Source organism: Trachymyrmex cornetzi, unplaced genomic scaffold (genome assembly GCF_001594075.2).
Source record: "Trachymyrmex cornetzi isolate Tcor2-1 unplaced genomic scaffold, Tcor1.1 scaffold503, whole genome shotgun sequence".
In the NCBI taxonomy this organism is placed as follows: Eukaryota; Metazoa; Arthropoda; class Insecta; order Hymenoptera; family Formicidae; genus Trachymyrmex; species Trachymyrmex cornetzi.
Window position 1 is genome coordinate 313,787 of NW_017299811.1, and position 21,040 is coordinate 334,826.

The following is a 21,040-nucleotide window of genomic DNA, read 5'->3' on the forward strand; positions in this document are numbered from 1 at the left end:
CGATACATCCGGGCACGCAATTTGTAAGACCGCATCCGGACTTCTACAGGAATTTGTACGGTGCGTCCCATCTCGGCTCCGGTGACATATCTCTGCTGGAGACGTATTCGAGGACTCTTGGTGGACTTGGCGGCGTAATACCACCATCCACGGCCCCGAGCATACTTACGTCCTCGTCCTCGTCGATCTCCGCCGCCGGTAACGTGAAACCTTTTACGATCAACGGTGGTAGCGGGGCGGCGGGCGGTACCCCCGCCGGATCGGCAGTTTTACTGACTACCGCGTCTTCCGGTTTGTCGCCGTCGTCGTCGTCGACGGCGTCGTCGGGCGGGTCCGATCAGTCACCTCATCCGGCGGGCGGCGGTCTGCCCGCGACTCAAGAACTCAAATCTCCCGGACGGGTGTGACTCGACGAAGCGACCGATCGCTAAAGAGACGTTTATCGCGGGCGCGCGCTGTGCATCGGCGGGCGTTTTGTGTGGTGTGGCTGACAATAATCAGAGACTACAATCTTGTAATTAGTGTACAGTATAAAATGGAGATGATGAGATATACTGCCCCAACCCGCTTCCTCGTTTCCTAGTCTTTTCATTTTTTTTTCTCTTTTTCAATGTCATCGTCGATGTTTCTTTTATCTCTCATACCCTTCCCTTCTTTCCTTCGACTTTTTATCCAAGTTTTATTTTCCGTACTCAATTATTCTCGATAAAAAGGGAAAAACTCGTAGTACCGATTACCCATAGTGGCTCTATCGCGGTATAACCGTACAACATCTAGCGTGTCAACTCGACAGTACTATTACACACACATATAAATATTATAAATATCTAAAGATATACGATAATATAATTAATATTATTTATGCGTTTGTAAATAGTAGAGAAAGGCCCAGTAGAGGAATCGTCCGGCCAGTGTATGTATTGTATGTAGAGTAGACACTATATTACTAGCCTACCTGAGATCATAATTCATATTAATGACGATTATTATTATTATGATTATTATGATTATTATGATTGTTATTGCAATGTTTATAATATTATCGATTCACGTCGACTCGGTCGAGCATGACGAGGTATGGGTCGTTAATCGCGGCGACAGATTGCGAGGGATCGTCGGAGTGTATAAAGATTCTTGGAGGTCAGTCTTTGATTCCTCTTCTTGTAAGTATCTCCTCTCTTATTTATTTTGCTAAAAATTATTGGCTCGTGATAATTTTTCGCAAGAGCGGATAAAGGCTGCCAAATCGCGAATCGATGCACAAATATGACATCGCTCGCAATCTGCTGCGAACACAATTTCCATCGCGTCCCGTCGTCGTTGCGTAGAAAAGGAACGTTCTAAGTTACACGAAGGTGAAGCCACGGGCACAACGGCTGTCAACATATCATGTCATGTCGAGAGTGAACGATCGCCATCACCTTTTAGTCATTCGTGTCCAAAATTTCACGCGAACTCGCTGATGCCACACTGACATGTGACATCAATGCAGACTGTGTCCTTTCGCAATAAACGAATCATTACGGAAAGCAAATGAGTTATCATTTCTGACCTACAACTTTCCGCCAACCGCATCAAATATTTATATCTGCATACCAAGTATTTATATATACATACCAAGTGTTTATATATTCCTCTTTACATAAGTCTCTAAAAAAATTTATTTTTTTCATATAGAATTATTGTTTTTTTTTTTATTAAATTGCTAATTGGAGACACTCCATCTATGTATCGAATTTATCGAACGACTTAATAATTGAATGCAATTCAATATTCTTGGGCATACGCCGCTTTTCCGAGTCGGGTAACATGTTGATTATTATGCCATTCGAGTCGAGAGCCTAATCGTGCATCGTGTGCAATTCAGTAGAGACAATACATGAGGAGGCTTCTAGTCGACGCAGGGGACCATCCTTTTAGAACGGTGAATGAATATGAAACGTTCTCATTCTCGGAACCGGGACGGTCGGGATGTACTTATAAAAATGCAAAGCGACCGACTTCTGGGTGGTTGCTGGACAAGCTTGGTTATTAGTAAACATTTAAATCGACAATTCCTATAGCTAAGCGGAGAACGTCGCTTTCGTCCTGTCCTCTACCTTCTTCCTCTCTTTCTCCACCTTTCTCCGGCGCTCTTCTTGCCTCTTGCTCTTTCCACAGAGTTAGAGAAGAGAAGGACGATGAGGGCTACCGCGTTCGCGGTTTACGGTAGAGGAAACAAGAAATCAACTCGCGGGACCACCCGCTACGGCCTGGGGTGCACCAAGCCGTAGATCCCAAGGAGGTCCATGCCGTCTTCATGAATCAACTCGTTTCTGAATCGGCATAAACCTTCAAAGAGTTGCGGAGCGTTCCTCCCCGTCCGCCAGATTCAAAGTTATGTGAGTATCGGTGTCCTTTCGTATTCTCGGCTTCTTCAGCTGGTGGTCCATACGAACGCACAGTCCTCAAAAATGCACTGAAGATCGGGACTGAAGAAAAATTGTTACAAACGACATAAATACACGACTATCGGGAGAATATTCAATATTAAATTACGAAATAAAAATACATAAATAAATGCCAATTCTTTTATTTGACATAATTTCTCACAAAATTAACGAAATCTTAAAAAAAATAAGTATTATTTTTAAGATCAAATAAATGAGGAGATGTAAATGCATAATTAGATAACTATTCCAATAACGAAACATTTTATGTTTTAGAATTGGCAAGCTATGTCGTAGCGCGTTATGAATGCCCTAAATGGTGTTTAAATCGTGTAATAAAACCGTTTTATGTTACTGTAAAGATATCTGGGTAAAAATGTCGATGCGTGAGAGGAGAAGGTAACATTATATAGGTAGCTAGTACCCGTCGTAGATAAACCGAGCCATTATTACTCAGTACAACGGTTCAATTCTAAGATGATCATGCTACTAAGGGAGACATGGCTATCTGCTGTCTGGATGATGTATTTTATAATGGCGCGCAGACGAACGATAATCGGCTACTTTATTCCACAAATGCATACGGATGTTATATGGTCACTTTTAGTGTTATAGCATTTCCACAGTGCAATAACGAGAAAATGACGATCTTTTTCATTCGTCCATTCTCCTCTTAGCAATAACGCGAGAACCTTCAATGTCCAAGAAACACTGGGATATCGCCCATTTACGTGGGCTATGACGTACTACAGTTAAATTTTATTTCGATATTTTATCAATATTTCCGTGAAATTTATTGCAGTAAAAATAAGTGGGAGAATGAAATCGTAAAAGAAACGTTTCAGTTTTTACGCAATTGTATACTTGTAAAATAAGTAGCTTGCAATCGCAACATACATCCACGGTTATGTTTTAATCGCGATATGGGTAATTCCATTCGCGTTTTTTCAGTCGCTACTTTTTCATTTGCCATTCGCACGTGTAATTTCGTGAACGAAGCTTTTTAGCACTTACAACTTTTCCCGCGTGTAACTTTACCGTTGCGTCGTTATGGTTAATAAAAATTAACAGTAGCTTGCCATGTACAGCCAGCTCACAATGCTTAGGTAGCCGCGCGATTTTTCATATCTGAGAATCGTCATTATATACAACGACATTGCCGGTCATGACATGAATTCTTGCGAAGGACACGGTAAATATCGCAAATGGATACAGGTGCCTGCCACGGTTACTTGCGAGGACTACCCAGAGGGGCAGGCGATAAACTCAACTAAACTGCGTTTTGCGGCGATGCTTTATTGGCTTTTATCGAGTTTTAAGTAGCGAATTCCTTCATGGAAACGCCATTAATTTTACGATGCGGGCATATTTAGCGGCTTCTCGTAAAATCATACTTTGGTCGCGATAAAGTTAAAACATTGGTGGGGGTTTTGCTAGAGCAGAGTTGGAGTTGTAAAAATGCGATAGAAGGGAAAGATTAAGTAGTTGGTGATGTTTTATGTATATATATATATATATAATACATGGGTATATGTATATAAATTCACATATAAAGACACATGTATTTAATTAGTTGCAAAAATATCAATAATTAAACGCAAGAGACGATACATATGTGTAAATATTCAATTAACTGTGCTCACGCTGGTACTACATTTTATAAATAAAACTTCATTATGCAATATTGCAATATACCTACATATACTGTATATATTCATGTCACAATCGTAATACCATTATATAAATTCATTATATAAATTCATCATTATTAATAAAATCTTTTTAATGACTATCGCATATACGAATAATAATATATCATAAATTTTATTTAATAAGAAATAATATTTTCCAGAAAGATTCTTCTTTTATATCAAATAATACGATAATAAATAAAGGGAGTTGCATTTAACCAGACAATCTGTAAAACAGATATGTGACACGTTCTTTTTTTGGCGCACCGCCACGCAAGTGCGTCCCGTGTTGTCGAAAGGTAGCGTATCAGTGTAGGTGGTGAATAATGAATGGCAAAGTCGAGACAACTTGCTGGACCAGCGTCGACGACGTGGATCAGGTCGGCGGTGTATATACGACCGGGGTTAGGAGGCGCAGTTACAGCACGAGTTCCGGGTGAAACGACATGAAAAATTAACGGGTCCGCGTTTTGACATTGCGTCAAACTTTCGTTGTACAGTGTGATAGATTGTTCTACGGATGGTAGATTATTCCGTACGACCGCCTGCAGTAAGAGGAGAGAAAAAGCGAGAGAGAAAGCGAGTTTGGAGTCGGCGGGCGAAAGATGGTTTTGGATTTCTCGGCTAACGACCGACGGACAAATTCGAATTTTACGAGGGACACTTCACGAACAGTATTGTCAGCTGTCCGTTGAGTTTCAGTGAATGGAATCGTGGTCCAGGCCACGTTGGACAAGTATTTTTGTGAGATTTATCACTGCGATAGAAGAATACATATAAAAGTATCTCAGTTCTCAGTCAACCAGATTGAAATATACAATACTTCTAATATCTACCTATAATATCTTCTAATATCTATAATATAGATAATAATATAATATAATATAATATAATATAATATAATATAATATAATATAATATCTTCTAATATCTTCTAATATCTAACTTTTTACAATTATTTTACAAATATACGTAGTACGTTATTGTAGTAATACTAATATCACACACCACCCGCTGAATATTAATATGACACATTTAATGGCCGTTTCCATCAATATTATAGTTCAATTTTAATCTCGGTTCAACTAATTCTTTATCTTTTTCTAGTAAGAATTAAAAAAAAGATGAAGAAAGTTGAATCAAAATTAAATTTAATCTACATTGGTAGAAACAGGCAAAAATCTTCTAAAATTTTGTGTTTCCAATAAGGACATAATAAGGTATCCAATATACATATACTATGATTAGGTCGAAGTGGTAAATAATCTTCGTGAAAGCCATGAAGTTCTTCTGCCGAGGGAAAAAGAAATATAACTGTAAACGTTTCTCGCAAGAAGACTATAATTTCTCGCTTGCGGTAGAATCCCCCGCAGTTCGTAATCGTTTTCCACTTTAACGCGTATCCGGGCGTGCGATGCAATGCGGTGCCAACGAGGACAGAGGAAACAGAGAGACGGCACGTGGATGCACACAACGCGATATTTCATTCGGCGTACGATCCCGCGAATTTGCGTTCTCAAAGACTTCAAAGGACCCTCTGCGAGTTACCGGATGTCCGGCTGCTTGCGACACCGTGCCCGCTTTGTGCACCGGCCCACCGGGAAGAGAAGAGGAGGAGGGAAAAAGGGATCAGACACTAGAAGAACGAGAGAATCTAGGTGAGAAGAGAAGAGAGGACAGAAACAGGAGATAGAAGAGGAGTGCTCAGCGTGGTACTCGAATTCGTCCGTGGCTTGTCGGCAAGTACGACGTAAGTCACCTACTAAACTAGCGGTTAAGTAAAGGAGGAGATGCATAATTCACCGCTGGTTAATTGGCGAGCGTTTTCACACCAGCCGCCGGTCTGTCAAAGCAGCTACAATCTGCAGCGTAGCGAGACAGCGGGTGTACCATCGTGAAAGAACGGAGAGACGACATGCTGCTTTTCTCCTGAGAATGAAAGAAACGGAGAAAAGACAAGGAGAAGGATGGAACGCGCGTATCATCACCAACACCATCGAGAACGCGTGCTGTGAAATCCTCGGTTCTCTCTGTCTTTCTCTTCTTCTCTCGGTCTTGGTTGTCCCTGCTTATAAATACTGCATCTCTCACAAGGATAAGAATAAAAGAACGAATCGGAGGACGGTAGAGAAAGAGCAGGGGATTTTGAAGAAGGTAAAAAGAAACTACTTCTGGCTGTCGACGACTGCGACAGACGACGACGCCGATGTTGCACGGCACGAACACGAGGATACTTCGCGGCGCTTCGTTAGGAGAGACGTGGCGATATGACTTATTTAATCGCCCGAGATGAACGTTAATGTTCTTCCATGAGGCGCTCGCGAATGTTTGGGGGATTACGCGCGTCGCGTCGGCGGGGCGTTGGCCGCGCAATTTACGAGGGTCGTAAGTAATGCGTGATACGTTTGCAATGATGAAGAAGCTTGGAGCGATCGGAGCATAACTCAAAAAAGTAAAAATTAAATGGTAAATTTATTTTTATCGTTCTTATAAGAAGATAAAATCCGAAACGTATTCGTCATGTTATGCGAATAATATCGAAGTTATATATCTAACGGATTTTAAGATTGCCAATAGTTATTTATGTATATGTCAAACGTTATTTATACAATGTTAATAATTGGATATTCGTATGATGGTATAATTAGGAAAATTTTTTAATTTACATGAAAAAATAAGACGAAAACGTAGAATAAAATTTTTTCTTATAATGCTTCGTTTTCGAGATCAATTTTAAATATTCACCAGGTATGTATGCACTAAACTATATTTCGATTCGTTGTAGACTATTATCTCTGCTTAAATTTATGTTTATTATTTTACTGAATAATCGAGAATACAAAATAAAAACAGGATAAGCATGATAAATTTTATTATTTTAGAACCTGTTGAAAAAATATCCATTCTGTTAAATATACAATTCTTTTAAAAGTAAATTTTTATGAACTCTTTCTAGCATTCTAATTTTTAATTTATTTATTAAGTCCGTATTCTTAATGTATTTATTAAATCTGTACGAATATTTAAAATCAATTTTTTTAAACAGTCTAATATAAAAAAAATTTTATTCTATGTTTTTAATTTATTTTTTCATTTAGTGTCACCCCTTTCCTAGTTGTACCACTAGTTCACAAACTCTGTATATCCTAAGGATCTCAAAATTGTCAATAGTTACACATCTTAAAAATTTTGATTGTTAATCGGCATTGTTTTAGATGTAATATCATCTAAAAAATAAAGAACAAAGGGTGCCATTGAAATTTTTAACATTTTTTAATCCGTTATTCAGAATATCGAATATCGGATACGGATAATTAATACGATTACTTTTCCTCGAAAGCGCGGCCAGTCACCGTTTCTGTGGCACGAGTGGTCTTTTGGTTCATGTAACAGAAATGTGGCATGTAGCTAGCGAGAGTTTCGGCAGTGCGGACACGCGCGCCTAATTATATCAACAACTTGTGTTTATCTTCCAAGAAAGCGACGTGCTCGCAGGAATAACGAGAACGGATTGTGATCACTTCTCTCTTAATCGGAAACGAATCTATATCAAAATTAATTAAAATCCGAATTTAATTTGCAATTATCAGTATTACACAGAGTAATTTTGCCTATTAACATTCTAAAGCTACGTATTATAGAAGCATGATTTTCTTATTTTCTTTGTTCGATTATAATCTATGGAGCGGATCCTCTAAAAATTATTAATTTTGAGTTAAAAAAAATATTCACTTTATTTGTCAAACTGCAATCAATTCTCACAGCAGAACGTGTATTCGGACCTCGCGAATGAAAAACTGTATTTAATTAGGGGGTTCGTCGAGATTAGTCATGGCGATGACGGCGACGACCAGAGGAGCTGCGACCATGAATACGATAGAATGGCGATCACCGCACGGCGCACTAGTTCAGGGATTGCGGACAAAAACCGCGTTCTCTGACCGTTCGCGCATGTCGACGGACGCAACATCGATGGATGACGAGTCAATCGAGAACCGGTGTGCACCGTCGGGAGATGGACGCGTCGACGTTCCGTCTGCCATTCCAGTGTCCACCGATGACGGACTTTTTGGAGGGTGAACGCGGGGGCAAAAACGCGAACGCGGTCGCGGGGGTTATGATTGATACCGGTGCGAGAATGCTTATAAAATTGCCGAGCGAGATGCGGCCGACGCTTTTTCCTCCAGGCGCGAATATACGATTGATGCGAGAGAAATCGCCATTGTGGAATCTTGGAGACTTTATTACAACTCGTAGGTGGAGACAAATTGAAATTAAAGAAAGAAAGACGTAACGCCGAACCATTGCTCTCAAACTACAAATTTTACTTACAATTATAAAGGAAAAAATAGTTTAACAAACGAAGAGAGTTATTTTTAAAAAATTGGCTGCGTTCAGCAGAAAAAGCAGCTTTTCTGGAACTGTTGTAAAATTCTTGAATATGATTGGTCTTGCCTTTAAATCCTCATTGGATCTAAATGTATACACCAATCATATTTTGTCACGAATTTTACAGTTGCAAAGCTACTTTTTCTACTGAACGCAGCAATTATTCTTTCCGAGATAAATTTTAAACAGCACGCTTTTGCTTTCAAGTCTGGGCAACGCTTTGATTTCCATTAACATCAAAGTTGCGTGTGCAAAGGGATATTGGCCCCGCGCAATCATTTCCACCAGTGTCGTCGACCCCAGACAGGGACATTGCATCCTCGCGATATACATGAGCAGCTAGAACCGCGCAGTTTCGATGTTTGTCGGTGTGTCATGCCGCGGTCACGTCTTAATCAGTGTCTGGTCAGGACTTCCAACGGGCCCACTGGGGCAAGAAGCTCGTCGGGGGCCCGGCTAAACGTGCCGAATGTTAATTACGCCAGCGGGGATCCCCGCGCAGCAGTACCGACCCCCGAGTGAAAAAGTTCTCGTTCGAATCTTGCCGATCTTCATCTCGTGCTCGTCAGCTGTATATTTTATTACCGAGGAATTATAAAATCGTTGTCGTTTTCTTTACACGTTGCACACGCTCGTGCATCGCAAGTACGAGACACACTCGTACTCCGGAATTAATTTTATCAACTTCTCGTACAACCGGGATTAAAATTTCAATTAGTTGCAAATATCCCATGCACCTCTCCGTTCCTTCTCGGGAATTCTCGAGAATGACGGAGATTTTATACTTGAAGTTTTATACGATCCCTTGTGACTCCCCACGTTTGTTTCCAAGTTTGTTGTGACACAGTCCCAGTCCTACATCGTAACGTAATTAGTAGCGCCGTTGTGCGGGAGGGTGCTCTTTCGCCGCTTCTTGACGAGGAGGGTGACTAACGGCCGTTCTATTAATGTTTGTTTTCCACGTGCACTGTACACGCGCGCAATATATTTCGGAGCCAGTGCGATTTACGGTCGTATCACATTTTTCCATGTGTAACCGTCGATCTTTCCGTTCCTTCGTGTACCATGGAATTTCGTGTTCTTACCCACGAGGGTTTCTAATCGCGCGTCGAGCAGTTAGCTGAATTGGTATAAAAATAAGTGACGTTTATTATGAGAGAATATCGAAGGAATAAGAGAGAGACGGAGAGAAAACTATGGTACGTGTCACAACAGCGTCGAGGCGTGAAGCGTCAAAGTGGATTTATGATATTTTCCTAGCGTCACCTCTCTCGCGCGATATTCCCGCGGCCTAAAAACGACGAGTGCGCAAAGGCGGCATCGTCTTTGATGTCGCATTTCTTACGCGCCCTACGCATGATGCATCGCTGTTCTTGACGCGCGCGCCTTGCTTAGGACCTTTAAACAAATCGTCGAGTTCTTTGCCGTGTGCTCGTGCACAGATTAATTGAGGAAGCCAACACCGTGGACTCTCTAGATCTCCTGATTTATCGCGATCAACGAAGTTATCTGTAGTTTGTGACACTCGTGATAATCCGTGTGATAAGTGTCTCGACGAATCACTCGGAATTTCTTCAATAATTCTTAACCCTCCGTCTACAGCCATATTTTTACTTCCTCCGTCCAGCCCAAGTTTCTTTATTATTTTAGCTTTCAAAAAATGTGAAAAAAATCAGAGTTACTTTTCAACATCTTTATTACGTTACCAAATAGATTTTAATACGATTTTAGAAAGAAAAACCAAACTCCGCCCTTTTTTATTTCCGAGAAACTTGAGAATAAAATTTTGCTTGTTGCCAAACAGACCAGATTGCAGACGAAGGATTATAATTGGATCGTGATCTATTTTTATAATATTCGACAATTTTCAAAACGGACATAAATCAATCTCAGCGGACATCTCGAATATAAATCATAACGCGTGTGAGTTACACGAAGGTTCCTCACACGTGGAATGACTAATATTACAAATTAGTAAGACAAATACTCCCGCCGGTTCGTGCCAACGACTTCTTCAGAATCTTAAATAATAGTCGACAGGTCTGTCGCATACCGCAGCTTTCGTCAAAGAACAATTAATATTAAATAATTAGACATGATTCGTTAAAATATCCAGGATAATTGTGCGCGATGAACGAGAGCGCTGGTTCTACTATTATTTCGTTTAGTTGTCATGGGAGAAGGAAGCAACGCGTCACCAAGGTCGTTATGTTGACGGATCTGTGCCTTCTGCGGGCGCCGGAAGTAACGATGGCGCCTTACACAAATCCCGATAGATGATACCACGGTTTCTCCGACGAAGTTCTTTTTCACGCACGCAAACGAGTAGAAGGTGGAGCATCCCATGTAAAAATAAACGTCGCAAGACACTTGGGATTGTCAAAAATAAGATATCTCTCCTAAACGGATCTTCCCTCTTCGAATAACTTACAATTCTATAATTGAACACGTAGTTATCGGATTATGCTGTTTAACTCCGACATCTCGTATAGTCACGTTTGTCTGCATAGAAATTTCATATTACGTACCTGTTAATACAGATGTACACGTGACGTGGCTGTACCGCGAGATGTTTAACCCTAAGCTAATAAACCTTCTCTCTTTCTCATGTGCTGTTATATAACATTAAATTTCTCACCGTTGAAAGCTCCATGCCAGCATGCTTGTGCAAATAGCGCGACACAAATCGTCGAGGTGTACCTCTGCCTCTTTCGTTGTTCGCGCACCAAGCTCGAGTTGTTCCTCTCGGCCCGCATCTCGGCCGCTTCGGCTTCCCAGTCAAAGAAGAGACTGGTGAGGAGAAGGGCGAGGAGTTCTCATCAATCACCGCAGTCCGCGGGCCCGTTTATTTTAAGTCCGCTGCGTTTTTAATACACGCGTCATTAACGCGTGCTGGCACCTAAGCGGCGACGGCGAGGACAACGAGACGATGAGGACGACGCCGACGTGGCGTACAATTAAGCATGCGATGTTCGTAACGACGTAGGAAGCGTATAATGTGTGTACATTTTGGAGATAGGTTTCCCAAGGTGGTGAAACGGCCTTCATTGCGCGAATTATGTCCCGATCACGAATGGCGATCTCACGATGGGCGATGCGTAAAATCGAAATGATGATCCTTAAATGTCACGAAGAATCGCAGCAAAGTCTTCATCATATCGTTAGATGCCGTGAGATGAACAGGTGATTTATTATGCGCTCCTTTTCCTTCTCCGTAGGTGAAAGGCATTTATCTTTGAGGAACTTGTGTTACACAATAAACAGGAGGATCTCGGATCACCGTAATAATTAAAAAGAATTCAACCGCTTGTCGCAATTGATATCAAGTTGCAAACGAAATTATTCACCTTTGAAAATGTCACGACATATGGATTGCATCGATTAATAGACTACAAAGTGTGCCAATTGAGTCTTTCTAAAGGTACGACGTTTCGGTCGAGCTCGCGCATAATTTCCATTTTAATACCGTCGCTATGTAGCACTAGTCCGAAATACTCGCCGCGAAGTTTCACGCCGGATATTTATCAAACCGCTGTTAAGCCCGGCGCGTCGATACGCATACGCGCTCGCCGGTCTCTGTATTTATTCGATGAGTCGCCGAATACGTAACGGCATTAACGCCCGAACTTATGGAGCGAAAGTTTTATCGCCACGGCACTCTGCTCCGTACAGCTGCGCGCATATACGTTTCGCGTAACATACGGGCGAACTATTTGGTCGGAAAGTCGTTAACTATTAGCATCGACTTGACTTACGCGCGCGAAAAGACTTACGATCTACTACGACCGTGCTCGATGCATTTATTTTAAGTACTTGCTTGCGTAATACGTCAGATTAATATTCCGTTCTTCTCACTTGTTCGCTTATAGCTCATCGAAAAAAATTTATAGTTAAAAATAATCGAATTAGCATATTCTTGTTATCATAATTAAACATCTTGGTAGTTATCTTAACTAGAATTATAATAAATGCTTATAATAGATTTATGCCATTGTTTTTATCAATGTAGATTAACTTTAATCTTGGTTCAACTTACTCTTCATCTTTTTTTAATTTTTAGAACTAGAAAAAGATGAAGATTAAAATTAAACTACATTGATAGAAACGGGTATTAACGAGAAAACTCTGAATTTGTCATTTTTCTAGAATTCCAATTAATGCAACCAGATTCTTTTTCCAATGTAAACTTAATAGAAACCAAGAGGCACTCCTACAAAGTGATATATCGCATGACGTCGTAGTTTAATAATTATTATTGATAATTTAAAACCTGTACGACTTACATCGGAGAGAGAGCATGCAAAGATATCTTCGTCGAGTGACATCTGTTCGGTACTCTGCATTTCCTCTCACTTTATGTCTTGTCACAAAGTTGCGCGACATTTACGATGTCGCGTGCACCCATCGCGTACGCCCACATAATTACTCGGCGCGCTAAAAGAGAAAAAGAGAGTGAGAGATACCAATTAACACACCCCAAGTTCCTCTCTCCAGATGAATCGTGATCGTCCTCTGCCGGGTGCATCCCCGATCGTCTGACGGAACGGGCTGTGCTCGCTTTCGATTAAAATTCATTAAAGCCGCTGAGATTAGTGCGGTTCTGGAAATGGACTTGGAAGGCCGCGCGACGCATATCAATCGGTCGAAGCGACGAGGGGCGGAGAAGGATGCATCAGAAAGAGAAAATGGAAGAGAAGAAGGCTAAAGAAAGAAAGACGAGAGGGCGGAACAAAGGGAAAGGAGAGAGAAAGAGTGAGAAAGAGACGGACCGGAGAGACCCGAGAAAGAAAGCCTGGGCGAGTCGCTAATGAGAGCGACAATTCAGTGTGTCGGGCACAGGCAGCGCGCGGAATGCAGTCAGCTTCCAACATTCAGAAATTTATTCCCGCCGCCTTCCGCCAGTTTCGTTTTATCGCCTGACAATATGCCGCTTCGAGAGAGAGACCAGTTCGCCAGAGTGCCCGTGTGTACTCGCAAAGTTACAAAATCGACGCCCGCCGTTCTCCCGATGTGCGTCGAGCGGTACCTTGTGCGAGATCGCCGAGAGATTGATTTTTCCATCGACGGAATCTGCATGCGGAATTATTGTCGACCGGTTCGCATTTCTACACTTTATCGCACGATCGAGCCTTTTAATGCCGACCGCTGTTACATGCTTTACGTCACAACCTGCTAAAGCAATATTTATGGCGTACGGTGTTAACTAGCTTACTTATATTCATACATTTTTGCCGTTATATAGTTTGCATGTTGCATTAGAGATTTAATAGTTGGATAATATATAAAAGCAAAAATGAAAAGAAAGCTATAATTGTGTATTAAAGTAAAGCAAAGAAAAGTTGGTGAAAAAATTCTAGGGGCATGAATACAACAAATAATTGTAAAAATTTATATCACATGTAGGAGGGAAAAGGCAAAATGTATGAGCAGACTTGTTTATCCCCAAGTAATTAGTCTTTTCTACTACGAACGCAACGTGGAAAGAGCATCCCCCAAGGAGACACTTCACCCTTAGCGACGCCGAAATCTGGTAACCATTCGCCGACTTAACCAGAGTTTTACGAACGGCTTTGAGCGAGACAATGGCGGGGTTCCGGGTTTACATTATTTAATGCCGCGCAGTCGGTGGTCGGGGCGTTAATTAGGCGGTGCTCATATGCTAATACGGGGGACTAAGCTCCGCTTACTCGCGTAGTAGCTGCCATGAGCCAAGTACAAGCATACTGCGCTCATTCGGTTACTTGGTTATGGTACGCCAAGGCGTACTAGCCCTACGGTGTCGCACCTATTCGAGCACCCACACGCATGCACGCACGTACACATTCACGTTGAAACCCTGTGCTCACACCAATCCCGTCGAGCTATTTGTCTCGCTAATATCTTCTCCTCCCGTTCCCTCCGAAATCGTCTTCCTTCCAGGGGCGTCGACTTAGAATTTTGCCAAGTGTGGAGTAACGGGCTAGGACTGAAGCTTTCAATTACACAGGAGCAACAAAAAAAAACTTCTGGTCGGATCCGAGGGTGAGATGCGCATACACGACATGATTACGTTTAAATATTAATTTCATTTTTGTAACATTTCGATTATATGCATATAGTCAGTCTGGTATATATATTTTATATACAAGGTACCCGTCCATAAATATCCGAGCAAATATCTCACAACTGGTTGAAGTTACAAGAAAGTTTAATAAGAGAAAGAACCTCACTAATCCTATATGAAATTGAGTGCCGGTGAAATCAAATGGTTTTCACATATGTTATAGCTTATGACCTGCTACAGAAAACATATAAGTTTAAGCGCAAAAAATACAGTTTTTGTGTACGATTCGTCTATAGTCGCTGAAATCTGACCATAAAATACTCAATAACTTCTAAACGGCTGATCTAAAATGGATAAAATTATAATGTTTTGAAAAAGTCTCTATAAAATTCAATAACATATCATTATATATCAACATATTATTTATATTATGGTGCCATATATAATTATATCTCACATATAATTACGTACTATCATATATAATGTCCAAGTATGTACACATGTATAAAACGATACTTTGTTACAGAATATGTAGTGTAATTCCCTACACGGAGAAAATTTTATATTTAAAATTACTACCACGTTTTCCACGTTCTTCGTTTCTCACGTCAAAATCGCCACTTTTGAATTTTTTAAACCACTCAAAACACTGTGATTTATTTACCAAGAGCATGCTCACCGTAAGCTTCGACAAGCATTCGATGCGATTCTGCAGCAGTTTTCTTCAAATGGTAACAGAAAATCAATGCTGTCCGCAAATCGTACACTGAGAAAAAAAAGTTGCTGTTTCAAAAAAATATTAGTTCATTTAACTAAATGTAGCGGTCACGGGCTGTCAAGCAAATATTTGTTAATTCAACAAAATGTTTGTTAATTCAAACAAATAACATATTTTAAATTACAATATTTTGTTAATCTAAATATATAAATATTTGAAGTAAATACTCATTACGAACTAAACGCATTTAGTCAAGTTAATAACTTTTTTTCTCAGTGTAGTTTCCAGGCATAAAATTCGACATGTTCAACGCTATTACAAACTATACTGTTGTATGAAACTTTATTGTTGTGAGTTGAAAATCTTTGTCAGATGTCAGAACAAGGAAATGGCATCAATGACGCGGTCTGACGGCAACTACATTGACAGCTATGGCCATCTATTGGTAAATTCCGGTTTCATATTTACATACCTGGTATAGTCGACGCCTTTGCTTCCTTCTACGCTTCTAACAAGGTAACAAAGCCTATCTCTCTCCGCTTCCCCCTTGTCCTCATCTTGAATTCGCGACATTCTATTCTCGACATTCGACGCGTAAGCATCTATGTGAACAAGCTACAGCGTCATTCCGGCTCTTCGGAGTAGCCATCACAAAAGTACCTAAACAGATTAAAATGGCTGTTATGAGAGGCTGACAACAGAAAATGCGATTTAGTAATATAGTTTGCTGTAATTTTTAACTTTTAATACCTCGTGACGAAAATAATACAGTAGTGTTTCATAAAAATAACATATTATAAAAATATTTTTTTAAATAAAATGCTATTGAGAAACATGTAGAAACTTCATCAATAAAAAGAAGTTATAAGCAATGGAGAAACATTAAAAAGAAGTCGAATATGTCGTATCAAAAAGAGTTAACAATTTAAGAATTAGCAATTATATATCTTGAACATGTAGGAAAAACTAAATGAATCCAGCTATTAAAACAAAATATGTAATATAATTGTTTATGAAACTAAAAGCAATCATAAGCAACCATATAAAAATCATGAAAATAATGTCACCATCATGCTCAGTGTCATCTGATCAAAGTTACACCGCATTATAGAAGGTTAGACCGGCGCATTACAGAAAGAAGCTGCGATCTCTAATTTTTTACACGTGAATGATGCCCGACGCCTCGAAGGCGTCTGGAGACCGTATCGAGGGTCTCCGCCGTCTAAGATTTCCCTGATAGGACTGAATCCGTGGCCTCCATCTAGATCGGTATCTAAATAGCCGACGATCCTCCGAAGGGATTCGTCATTCTAACACACCACTCGAAGGCAGAAGACACGAGAGAAGGACCGCGCTTCTCTTACGCTTGATTTAATTTATTCGTCCTGAAATCGAGGAGTACATAATCGAATCGTTTGGTCACGGTCGATCGCAAATTTTAATATTTTTTTATTCTACGTCATAAATAATTTAGTTAAGATCATTCGAGTAGTAGTTCTTAATGTGTTCTCTGTGTTTATTAGTTGAATATAATTTGAATAACTAAAATTTTTGTCATTCCGTCGTTTGTCATCACGTCTATAGAAAATCAAAGCTGGAGCGGTATACATAAAAGCGTTTCAAGACGGCTGCCACCTCGATAAAAATCTTATCGCTGATTGGGATACTATATCGAACGTCGCCGCACCTGTTCGACTAGATGTACGCTAAAAATGGTTCGAGGGTCAGTAGAATCCGCGTGTAGGAAGCCCACGAAGCAAGAAGTTCACACACACAGGATTACATCTTAACCCAATATAAACTATTAAAGACATAACGTAGCCTATAGCGGAATCGGTAACTCTATATCGTGACGCGGCGGCTTCTTTTGATGCGATGCGTTTCCATCCAGCCTTTAGCGCTCTGTCCACCGCCATAGTACAGTACCGCAACCCATCCAAGTAGAACCGGCTACAAGAGTCTCGAATACCTCCTCAGGTACGCTCAGTGCCCGATCATCGCGAATACCTGAGGAGATAAGAATACATGCTTGTTCCGTGAAAGTATTTTATCTTTGCGCTGCCATATACTCAGAAAGAAGACAAAGTTAATCTTGCTACACCTGTTTTTAATTACCTTCCTTTTCACACCAAGCTTTCAAGTTTTTGTGGCCCATTCGTGTAATAATTTTAGCAAATTAAAAGAATCGAAATGAGTGATCAAGCAGTGAATAAAACAAACATACATGTATACGAATGTACACGGAAAGAATAGTTTTTGAAAATTTAGCAAGATACAGATCTGAAAATAATTTTGTTTATCCAACTAATTTTGTAGGACTCTCAAACTGATTGCTAAAACTTTTTAGCATTATCTTCATTCTTATGTGTCTTACATAATTATCTTGATAGAACACAATTATTTTCAAATGTACATATCTATAGCTAAATTTTTAAATACTTCAACAAATCGTTCTATGTCGGTTTAAAACTTTTATTTATTATTAGTAAATGCTAACGTGTGCAAGACCCAACAGTTTAAGATTAGCCTCAACCGTTATATCGGCCATGAACGTTATGAGACATATCATGGTACGTAGAATGATCTAACCATACATACCATCGCTACTTATAACAAATGTAAGCAGTATTATAACTTCGGTCACATTCATAGCGTCCGGTTGGGATCCGATTACGTTACGACGAACCATACGCGTGTACAAAGGAGAGTTTATCCTCAGAGGAAAAAGTAGCAGGGTCAGTCGATATAAGAAGGCCGAAATAAAACGAAGCCTGGTTTCGTGGGAAGGCGAACTAACAATAAGACGTGTCAGCAACACCACACATTTGTCGTTCGATAAGAGTAGTGTATTATAACCAAAGTATGATATAAATACATTCATAATCATGACCAGACGACGATCGAATTGACAGTGCGTGGCGTCAATGTCTGTTCGACGATGGTGAACGCGTATCGATGCACGCAACGTAGGCAACGCGATAACGAGAACTGCTGTGCACCTCTCCTTCCCATTGGATCTGACGATTATCCGTGACGATACACTGAGCTGATCATTAAGGAGATGTACACCCTGGACGTTCGTGGAAGGCATCGGAGTGTCTTCAAAGTCGAGGATGCATCTGTGCGCGTGCAACATGCGCACCATGTCTCTTCGGTGTCGCGGCTATGTTATCTCGGTCGCCGATTATAACGAACGAAGATACGAGTTGCACGTAATCGGGTTGTGTGTGATATTATCCGCATTGCAGATTTCGCTGCGCCAAACATTGGCTACCGTATGCGTGTATGTCCATTTATAATTGCGTTAAGTAATATTAATTTTCTCGCTTTCCTGAAAGAGATAAAAGATTCCAAATGTCGTAAATAAAATATAACTATGCTACTTCCTTCCTCCTTTTTTCTCTCCGTATATCAGTAGCTTCCGCGATATCTTTTTAATATTAACTGCCGATGATATCCCATAAAAGCTGCCAAAGATGCCAATAAATCGTAATTTCTTCTATTCTTGTTTTCGGTTACTGAAGAATTATTATATTTTGATATTATTCGTATCATTAGAATTTTTATTATATTCACTTATTTTTAATATTCTGTACTGTATATTTAATACAGAAAAGAAATAAATTAAAACGATAGCGAAGCCAAAATGACATCACCGGCGGTTCTGGTATTAATCGTGCTGCAAATAAAAGGATCAGAATCGTGTCTGTTCTCGATGCAAGTCTTTTCTTTCGTCTCGCTATTTTTCTTTCATCTTGTTCGTCATCGCCATCAAGCAATGAACCATCGAGAGAATTTGAGACAGAATGTGAATTTACAGATTCGTCATTATTTATAATTTTCTATTCTGTTGGTCGTCCGCTGTTGGCGTCGTTGCACCTTCGTGCTTTCGCGTCTTAAAAGAATGATCGAGGTAGGAGAGACCTTTTTTTCTTCGCCGCTGGCGCATCCGTTCATTCTGAGGTACAACTACGACGACAACGACGGTGACGACGACAACGACGACGACGACGACGACGACGAGATGAGAAGACGGAAGACACAAGGTACAAGAGAAAGAAGGGCTTGACCGCCCCCGCAACTCGAAGAGGCGTCGAGATGCCCGCCTCGATAATACCTGAGACAATGACCGACCGCCATCGTTACCCGCCTGGAAACGCGTATTCGCGCGCGACACCGCGTGCCGGGAACGCTCTCTTACACCTGGAATCAATTTATCAAGGCCCAAAAGAGTATGGTACGAACGTGCAGAATATCGTCTGCGTGAGAGTATCGAGTAGGTACTCTTCACGTGGATTAACCTTATTACGATAATGAACTGCTAAAATATAGAAGGTTTCTTTGATGTATTGTAATACTGTTTGACATACATTAGTCCTTTAAGGTAATCTGATTTATGAAAATCCTTCTGATTTCTGTTCATCTCTTCTGTTCATTTAAGGTAATCTGATTTATCAAAATCCTATCGCAATCGAAGTGTAATTAACCGCACACAGAAAAATACTGATGATGTATTTACTGAAAGACCCTCAAGCGGGATTACAGAGTTACAGCACCTCGTGTAGCCAGCCGTGTGTTACGTCACGTTAAAATCCCCCTAATGACACACGTCTTCGCCGCATGATCTTCGAAGTCTGTCCGACAGCGCGAGATGCAATTAGCAGGATCCTTAAGCGCGGTAATCTCGATGAGAATCAGCGGAACAGTTTGGTTGGACGGGCCGTACGCACACGCACGTACTTTAATAGCAGATTTTTGCCCGATCTCGAGATGCGACGTAGTGATTAAGTCACCCTTTAACAGTCGCGCCAGGCGTGTATGTCGTGTGTGTTCACGCCACACACGTACGTATACACACGAAGCACCGGATAACGAGAGAAGACCACGGTGAAGAACGTCGGTCGTCCACATCTCGGAGGAGCTCGTTAGACAGCCTACGCCACCGCTCGCCCGACTTATCGTCCGCTCGCTTCCGTTCGTTTCTCCTCTTCCTCGTTTTCACCGTCTCTTCGCGTGTCTTTCGTCCGAGACTGTCCGTCCGTTTGTCCGTCAACGAGGGAGACGAAAAGCGCAACGGCGCGGAGCTCGACTTCGCGGAGCGGCAATTCACCATTTGCACAAAGCAGAGAAAGAGAGAGACAGAGAGGGAGAGAGAGAGAAAAAGATGATCTTCAAAGCGACGTTAACGACGATCATCTGGCGGTTTCTGAATTCCAAATGATATGGCGCTTCGCGCTCTTTGAGAGTCACGTATTTTTAGACAGTTAATTATACGGCCCGTCCAATCGTCACTGCGTGATTAAGCTCGCCGATATTTCGCCTTTGTCCTCTGCGTGAGACACTTCAAAATTACTTAGGTTTCTTCCCCTCTTTATATAGAATAAAAAATAATACGACAAGATATTAGGGAGAGAGGTGTTGGGCTCTATAAACAATTGTAAATATATTTGTCACTTTATATTTATTAATACATTTAGAATAGTTTAAAGAAACTAACATCGTATTCGATAATTCATCGCCTAATAAATCTTATCATACTATTATTGTTAATACGAGCCAAGCGCAAAATTAATTTGGTTTTAGAATAAAAACTTGGAAAAAATTTCGATATATCGATCATTCTTATATTGGATTCCAGATGTTTGTCCTCAGATATTATTCATGCTAATTCGCAATATGTTACACCGCAAGATATTGTTATTTTAATATGACATGTAATCGTAATAAAATCGAACAATTATTTCGTGTGTTGTAAATGAACGATGTCAAT

At 40.6% G+C, this 21,040-nt stretch overlaps 2 protein-coding genes across 2 annotated transcripts in view; one reads left to right on the forward strand and one right to left on the reverse strand.

The window, feature by feature from the left end:
- Nucleotides 1-1,529, forward strand: part of mirr (iroquois-class homeodomain protein mirror) — a 33,923-nt gene extending 32,394 nt beyond the window's left edge. The window contains exon 6 of the mRNA XM_018514393.1: nucleotides 6-1,529. Within this exon, the coding sequence (XP_018369895.1) occupies nucleotides 6-407 (402 nt within the window). The 3' untranslated portion in view covers nucleotides 408-1,529. The remainder of the gene's footprint in view (nucleotides 1-5) is intronic.
- sowah (ankyrin repeat domain family member sosondowah) overlaps nucleotides 1-15,924 on the reverse strand; it is a 278,269-nt gene extending 262,345 nt beyond the window's left edge. Inside the window, exon 1 of the mRNA XM_018514425.1 lies at nucleotides 15,743-15,924. The gene's annotated coding sequence lies outside the window, so the exon portion shown is untranslated. The remainder of the gene's footprint in view (nucleotides 1-15,742) is intronic.
- Between the last annotated feature and the right edge of the window lie 5,116 nt (nucleotides 15,925-21,040).